The 8,736-nt window shown below is 51.3% G+C and overlaps 1 protein-coding gene across 1 annotated transcript; it reads left to right on the plus strand.

Moving 5' to 3' along the window:
- Nucleotides 1–4,137: 4,137 nt before the first annotated feature.
- Nucleotides 4,138–6,356, plus strand: LOC100347458 (lysine-specific demethylase 4D-like). The gene has a single exon (XM_002708440.5). The coding sequence runs from the start codon at nt 4,203–4,205 to the stop codon at nt 6,354–6,356; it is 2,154 nt and encodes a 717-aa protein (XP_002708486.4). The 5' UTR covers nt 4,138–4,202.
- Nucleotides 6,357–8,736: the final 2,380 nt, after the last annotated feature.

The raw sequence follows: 8,736 nt of genomic DNA on the forward strand, positions 1-8,736 counted from the left end.
ATGAATTTAGTGTAAGTTTTTTCTCTAAGCTGGTTTAAAAAAGAAAATGTAGGAATAAGCTTATCTTAGCAATGCCGTCAGAACAAAAGTGATAGGATCAAGTACTCATGAATGCCAATGGCAGCTGACAAAATTCAAGCCTAGGTAGGCCTTGTTTCAAAACATACCACCACGAGGAAGCTGCATACCCTCTGAAGATGCAGACTTTTTATTTAGTTACTATTTAGTACCAAAGTCAGCATTTTACTGAAGAAGAAATACTTGATACATGTCTAGCAAAATATATAGAATTTAGAGGCATCCCTAATACAAAATGAAGGTTATATGTGCAGGAAGGCAGGTGGCAAAATGTATTTTATTGTTGCAGTTGGTAGAAACGGAATAGCAGGACAACCCGGGGTGGGGAGAGTCTCGTCTTCCTTTTCTCCCCTGATCTTCACCCTAAGAGGGATTCTTGGCTGCCCAGAATTACAGCCCCAGACTCTTTAGTAAAATGCTCACGGGCATGTCGGCCACGAGGAAGCAGATGATAAGTTTATTTTTTTTAAAGATTTAGTTATTTGCTTGAAAGTCAGTGTTAAACAGAGAGAGAAGGAGAGGCAGAGAGAGAGAGAGAGAGAGAGAGAGAGAGAGAGAGAGGTCTTCCATCTGCTGGTTCACTCCCCAATTGGCCACAAGGGCCAGAGCTGCGCCGCTCCAAAGCCAGGAGCCAGGAGACTCTTCCAGGTCTCCCACGGCTATGCAGGGGCCCAAGCACTTGGGCCATCTTCACTGCTTTCCCAGGCCACAGCAGAGAGCAGGATTGGAAGTTTAGCACCCTGGACTCAATCGGCGCCCATATGGGATGCTTGCAGGACTGGCAGTGGCTTTCACCGGCTATGCCACAGCAGTGTCCCTGCATATGCAAATCGGAATGACATACCACTACACTCTCACTCGATTGGACAACACTCCAAAGTTGATACTCATCCAGAGCTTGACAAAGTGAAAAGTGTAAATTGTCCTCCTAGGCAGAGAGTGTTTCAACTGATACAAACTTGGGCAGAACAGTTTGAATGGTCAAGTGTGCATTCACATACACGTTTTCCAAGATGTGTCCTTCTCTTTTTGAAAGATGTATTCATGCATTCGAAAGGCAGAGTTAGAGAGAGGCAGTGATCCTCTGGTTCACTCCCTAATGGCCTCAACCTCCAGAGCTGAGACGATCCTAAGCCAGGAGCCAGGAGCCAGGAGCCAGGAGCCAGGAGCCAGGAGCTGCTTCTGCGTCTCCCATGTGGGTGCAGTCCTGGGGCCATCCTCTGTGGCATACCCAGGTACAATAACAGGGAGCTGGACCTGATGAGGAGTAGCCCGGACTGGAACCAGCACCCATGTGGGATGCTGGCCCCATAGGTCCTAGACATCGGCTTTACCCGCTGTGCCACAGCGCCGGCCCCTTCCACAGAGCTTTGAAGTACACTTGAATGAGGCTGCTGCCAGCACATGACATGCTGGTTGACAATACACATTTTTATGAATAGAATGAGCACACTGAAATTAGAATGAAAAATGAATACATACATTAGAAATAGTTGTTTATCGTCAAGTACTGCGTGCATAAGACACTATTTCAATGCGTTTTCATTAATTTAATAAGAATGTAGCGGATGTATCAAATTGCACATATTAATGTGATTCTGTGTGATGTCTTGATGCATGTGTACATTGTGTAATAGCTATTCATGGGACTGGTGCTATGGCCTAGGGGGCAACACCACCACCTGCAATGGCAGCATCCCATATGGGTGCCAGTTAGAGTCTCAGTGCTGGGTAGTTACCCGCATACCATAATCACCTTTTGTCTTCTTTTTTTTTTTTTTAAAAAACAGGTTTTTGGTATGTAGTCACATATACAACTTCTGTTTATTAAGTGGTGTTCTTTTAATTTATTTGAAAGGCAGAGTGACCGAGAGAGGGGAAGAAACAGAGCAAAGAGGAGATCTTCCAGGGAGGCTAGCAGGGAGCTGCATTGGAAACAGAGCAGCCAGGAGTCCCGCACAGCTGTGGGCTGCTGGAGCCCTAAGTGGAGGCAACACAGCCTCGGCTCCACCTTCTTCACTTTAGTCCTTTCCTACTGAACTCACTTGAATCCTTTCTACCGAATGCGTCTTTTTCTTAACTATGAAGGATCTTCTAAAAGTTGTTAGAAATGTATTAAGAGGCTGGCGCCGAGGCTCACTTGGCTAATCCTCTGCCTGTGGTGCTGGCAGCCCCGGTTCTAGTCCCAATTGGGGCGCTGGATTCTGTCCCAGTTGCTCATCTTCCAGTCCAGCTCTCTGCTGTGGCCCAGGAAGGCAATGGAGGATGGCCCAGGTCCTTGGGCCCTGCACCCACATGGGAGACCAGGAGGAGGCACCTGGCTCCTGGCTTGGGATCGGCACAGTGTGCCAGCCGCAGCGGGATGGCCATGGCAGCCATTTGAGAGGTGAAACAACAGAAGGAAGACCTTTCTCTCTCTCTCTGTCTCTCTCTCTCTCTCTGTCTAACCGTGCCTGCCTTCCTATAAATAAATGAATAAAGAAAGAAAGAAAGAAAAGAAAAAGAAAAAAAGGCAATGTATTAAGAAAATCCATGTTTCTATATCAATTTTTAACCCTAAAATAATTGTATTTTTAAAAGGAATTTTGCAAATCTTTGAAAAGGACTTTTGTGTAAAATGTCCCCTTAGGGGCCTGTAGGGTGAGAGAAAGGATTAGTTCACACCCTACAGGGCTGACCTCCCATAGTGCATGTTCTGGCCACTCCCCTTCCACTCCAGCTTTCTGCCACTGCACCTGGGAAAGCTGTGGGAATGGCCCAAGTACTCCAGCCCCTGCCCCTCTTGGGGGAGACCAGGATGGAATTCCTGGCTCCTGGGCTCAGCCTGGCCCAGCCCTGCCTGTGGCTCCCAGCTGGGGAGGGAGCCAGCAGATGCAAGACAGGTTGTTGTCACTCTTCCTTCCCAATGAAGCTTTTCACAAAGTACCCGCTCCATTCGTTTGATATTCGTGTTGCTCCCTGGGATTTCTTTGGTTGTATCTGTCAAGGTTGCCTGTCCCCAACACTTGATTTTCAACTCTGATGTTCCTTTGAGTTTGGCTACAAATGTCAACGCAAAGGGTGGGGCAAAATGAAGCTGGCTGTCAGACAGAAACCCAGCTCTGGGATTTCCTGAGCTGAGCGCTGATTGGATTCGAACCTGGCCCAGGTATAAAGCCGGAAGGAAGCGCGGAGAGATGGAGCCTCCTTGCGACTGCAGCGGCCACGGGAAACCACCTCTCTCTGAGTCCTAGAGTGTGTTCACCTGGATCAGGATTTCATCCACGGCAGGTAGCTCAATTTCTTATTCTGTTAGGCCATATTTGGTGCCTGTGCTTTTGAGAAAGTCCTTATGCCAAAAGCGTTGAAGACTCCATTTCAACTTTAAAAACGTCTTTGGGAGACGTTTATTAATGCCACCTATGTTATCCTAATATGCTTTAGGTGCGTTGTCTCTCTGTTCTCTTCATGTTTCTCCATGTACTCTTCTGTAGGAGTATTCACGGATGTTTTCAAACATGTATTTATTTTTTGAGTGGCAGGGTTAAGACAGAGAGATGGAGAGACGGGGAAAGAGGTCTTCCCTCCTTGGGTTCTGCTATGACATTAACAAGCCTGGAAAAGAGACCTTCTCATTTCTCCACATTTCGATCTCTGTTAGGGCTTCCCATAGAAAGGAAACCACGTAGCAAATCAGCAGAGAGGGGCAGGCCGCTCTAGCTTAGGTGGTTAATCCTCCGCCTAGGGGCCAGCATCCCCAATGGGCTCTGATTGGAGTTCCAACGGCTCTGCTCTCAACCCTGCTCCCTGAGATGGCCTGGGAAAGCAGTGGAAGGAGATCCAAGTGCTCTGACCCACTGTACCCACGGGGGATGCAGAAGCAGCTCCAGGTTTGGATGGGCCCAGCTCTGGCTGTTGAGGCCATTTGGGGAGTGAACAGGCAGATGGAAGACCTCCCTCTCTCTCTCTCTCTCTGTGTGTGTGTGTGTGTGTGTGTGTGTGTGTGTGATTCTGCCTGTGAAATGAATGAATCCATCTTTACTAAAGAGAGACTACGTAGAGAAGACCCTCTGGGGGAAATTCTAGGGGGACGATCTAGAACACACCTGGGGACTCAGAGTCGCCCACTTTCCTGTCTTGCAGCCATGACGCCTGAGAGCTCCGGCCCCCAGAACCCCAGCTGCCACATCATGACATTCTACCCAACCATGGAGGAGTTTATGGACTTCAACCAATTTATCGCTCAGATGGAATCTCAGGGTGCACACCGAGGAGGCCTGGCCAAGGTCATCCCACCCAAGGAGTGGAGGGCCAGACAGAGCTACGACGACATGGATGACATCTTGATAGCCCGCCCCCTCCAGCAGAAGGCCTATGGCGGGGCAGGTGTCTTCACTCAGTTCCACAGAAAGAGGAGAGCCATGACCCTGAGACAGTATCGCCAGCTGGCCACCAGCACAAAATACCAGACCCCAGCGCACCTGACTTTCGAAGAGTTGGAGCAAAAGTACTGGAAGACCCGTGTCTACGATGCCCCGATCTACGGCGCTGGCATCAGCGGCTCTCTGTTTGATGAAAACATGGCACACTGGAACCTCAGGCGCCTGGGCTCGCCTCTGGACCTGCTGGCGCAGGAGTGCGGCGTCGTCATCGAGGGCGTCAACACGCCCTACCTGTACTTTGGCATGTGGAAGACCACGTTCGCCTGGCACACGGAGGACATGGACCTGTACAGCATCAACTACCTGCACTTCGGGGAGCCCAAGACGTGGTACACGGTGCCCCCGGAGCACGGGCGGCGCCTGGAGCGCCTGGCCGGGCAGCTGTTCCCGGGCAGTTCCCGCAGCTGCCAGGCCTTCCTGCGGCACAAGGTGGCCCTCATCTCGCCCAGCGTCCTGCGGCAGAACGGCATCCCCTTCCGCCGCGTCACTCAGCAGGCTGGCGAGTTCATGGTGACCTTTCCTTACGGCTACCACGCGGGCTTCAACCACGGCTTCAACTGCGCCGAAGCCATCAATTTCGCCACCCCGCGCTGGATCGACTATGGCAAAGTGGCCTCCCAGTGCAGCTGCGGGGAGGCCAGGGTCACCTTTGACATGGACCCCTTCGTTCGTATCCTGCAACCCGAGCGCTACGAGCTGTGGAAACGCGGGCAAGACCGTGGCACTGTGGCCCTCCCGGAGCCCATGGGCCAAACAAGCCAGGATCCACACACTAGCCGGGAGCCAGGCACCAGCCAGACGCTTCTCACCAGCCAGGGGCCAAGCCTCAGCCAGGAGCCACGCAGCAGTGAGGAACCTCACAGCAGCCAGGAGCTTCTCACCAGCCAGGGGCCAAGCCTCAGCCAGGAGCCAGGCACCAGTGAGGAGCCATGCAGCAGCCAGAAATCACGCCGCTGCCTGAAGCCGCGCCCCAGCCACGCGTTGTGCACCAGCCAGGAGCTGACGGCCTGTAGGCAGGATCGCGGGCTCTGGAGGGCTGCCCTGGGCCTCAGGCAGCTTTCCTCGCCCCAGGCTAGGTCCACTGGGCCTGTGCCGGCCTCTGGTAGCACCCGTCGAGCTGCTCCTGTGGGCCCCGGATCTCAGTTGGCTCTGGGCCGCAGCAGTGATGTCACACTGCACACTGACGTTCGCAGGTCCAGGCAGCCCAGCCTGGCCTGGTTACCGACTCCAGCTCTGTCTGCCGAGGCTGTGCGCCTGTCAGCTGCCAGACCTAGTCGTGGTCGTGGTCGGCGCCCTCGGCCACTGCAAGCTGAGGAGCCCAGCCTGGAGGTTCCACCCAAGAGGCGGCTGTTGTCCCCCTCTGCACACACCGATGCTGGCGCCGAGGCTCCGCCCCTGCCCAGTGATGGGGCTTCAGAGGTCAGTGCTACTCAGAGCCCTGAACGCCCGTTTCCTGCCAAGGCTTCGGGATGTTGCTGCGCCCCGGATCTTCAACCCTTGGGGCCCCCGCTGGATCCCCATGCCCCGATGCACCCGGGCCCCTGCCTGCTCTCCTTGGACAGCATCACCGTGGGTCTCCCTGACGTGGTGCCGCTGACTCCTCCCAGCACCAGCGTGCAGCCATTCAGAAGCTTCTGCAGGGACACTGCTGGGGACTGGGCGTCTCCTGGGAATCAGGCAGAGGATGGGGTGGTGCGCCGCACTTGCGCCTCCAGAACCTTGGCTGCGTCTGTGCTTGCCCCCGGCCCTGGTGTGCCTGATGCTAGTCCCCTCTGGCTCAAGCCACAGGGAGGCGCTTTCTGGTGGCATGAGCCAAGTTCAGCACCAGTGAACGCTCTTCAGCCCCTGAGCCCTTGACCATCTGCTCTGTGACTGTGCAGCGGCCCCTGACCCTCAGAACCTGTAAAGTTCCCAGCCACGGGAGCATTCGTCCTGGCCTGTCCCCACTGGAGACCTAGTACCTGACTGGCATTTCTGATTTCTGCCTGTTATGCATTCCTCGTGCAAAGAGAAACGAGAACTCCTTGGCGTGTTTTTAAACTTAAATTGTATATGAAGCAGAGTAGATGAAAGGTAGTCAATGATTGTATTTTTGTATTCTTGTTGCTGAAGTTGTTTTAATTGCTCAAATAAACTTCACTGAATGAATTTAGTGTAAGTTTTTTCTCTAAGCTGGTTTAAAAAAGAAAATGTAGGAATAAGCTTATCTTAGCAATGCAGTCAGAACAAAAGGGATAGGATCAAGTACTCATGAATGCCAATGGCAGCTGACAAAATTCAAGCCCAGGTAGGCCTTGTTTCAAAACATACCACCACGAGGAAGCTGCATACCCTCTGAAGATGCAGACTTTTTATTTAGTTACTATTTAGTACCAAAGTCAGCATTTTACTGAAGAAGAAATACTTGATACATGTCTAGCAAAATATATAGAATTTAGAGGCATCCCTAATACAAAATGAAGGTTATATGTGCAGGAAGGCAGGTGGCAAAATGTATTTTATTGTTGCAGTTGGTAGAAGCGGAATAGCAGGACAACCCGGGGTGGGGAGAGTCTCGTCTTCCTTTTCTCCCCTGATCTTCACCCTAAGAGGGATTCTTGGCTGCCCAGAATTACAGCCCCAGACTCTTTAGTAAAATGCTCACGGGCATGTCGGCCACGAGGAAGCAGATGATAAGTTTATTTTTTTTAAAGATTTAGTTATTTGCTTGAAAGTCAGTGTTAAACAGAGAGAGAAGGAGAGGCTGAGAGAGAGAGAGAGGTCTTCCATCTGCTGGTTCACTCCCCAATTGGCCACAAGGGCCAGAGCTGCGCCGCTCCAAAGCCAGGAGCTAGGAGACTCTTCCAGGTCTCCCACGGCTCCACGGCTACGCAGGGGCCCAAGCACTTGGGCCATCTTCACTGCTTTCCCAGGCCACAGCAGAGTGCAGGATTGGAAGTTTAGCGCCCTGGACTCAATTGGCGCCCATATGGGATGCTTGCAGGACTGGTAGTGGCTTTCACCGGCTATGCCACAGCAGTGTCCCTGCATATGCAAATCGGAATGACATACCACTACACTCTCACTCGATTGGACAACACTCCAAAGTTGATACTCATCCAGAGCTTGACAAAGTGAAAAGTGTAAATTGTCCTCCTAGGCAGAGAGTGTTTCAACTGATACAAACTTGGGCAGAACAGTTTGAATGGTCAAGTGTGCATTCACATACATGTTTTCCAAGATCTGTTCTTCTCTTTTTGAAAGATGTATTCATGCATTCGAAAGGCAGAGTTAGAGAGAGGCAGTGATCCTCTGGTTCACTCCCTAATGGCCTCAACCTCCAGAGCTGAGACGATCCTAAGCCAGGAGCCAGGAGCCAGGAGCTGCTTCTGCGTCTCCCATGTGGGTGCAGTCCTGGGGCCATCCTCTGTGGCATACCCAGGTACAATAACAGGGAGCTGGACCTGATGAGGAGTAGCCCGGACTGGAACCAGCACCCATGTGGGATGCTGGCCCCATAGGTCCTAGACATCGGCTTTACCCGCTGTGCCACAGCGCCGGCCCCTTCCACAGAGCTTTGAAGTACACTTGAATGAGGCTGCTGCCAGCACATGACATGCTGGTTGACAATACACATTTTTATGAATAGAATGAGCACACTGAAATTAGAATGAACAATGAATACATACATTAGAAATAGTTGTTTATCGTCAAGTACTGCGTGCAGAAGACACTATTTCAATGCGTTTTCATTAATTTAATAAGAATGTAGCGGATGTATCAAATTGCACATATTAATGTGATTCTGTGTGATGTCTTGATGCATGTGTACATTGTGTAATAGCTATTCATGGGACTGGTGCTATGGCCTAGGGGGCAACACCACCACCTGCAATGGCAGCATCCCATATAGGTGCCAGTTAGAGTCTCAGTGCTGGGTAGTTACCCGCATACCATAATCACCTTTTGTCTTCTTTTTTTTTTTTTTAAAAAACAGGTTTTTGGTATGTAGTCACATATACAACTTCTGTTTATTAAGTGGTGTTCTTTTAATTTATTTGAAAGGCAGAGTGACCGAGAGAGGGGAAGAAACAGAGCAAAGAGGAGATCTTCCAGGGAGGCTAGCAGGGAGCTGCATTGGAAACAGAGCAGCCAGGAGTCCCGCACAGCTGTGGGCTGCTGGAGCCCTAAGTGGAGGCAACACAGCCTCGGCTCCACCTTCTTCACTTTAGTCCTTTCCTACTGAACTCACTTGAAT

The sequence above is a fragment of the Oryctolagus cuniculus genome, chromosome 1 (assembly GCF_964237555.1).
Source record: "Oryctolagus cuniculus chromosome 1, mOryCun1.1, whole genome shotgun sequence".
NCBI classification, from domain to species: domain Eukaryota; kingdom Metazoa; phylum Chordata; class Mammalia; order Lagomorpha; family Leporidae; genus Oryctolagus; species Oryctolagus cuniculus.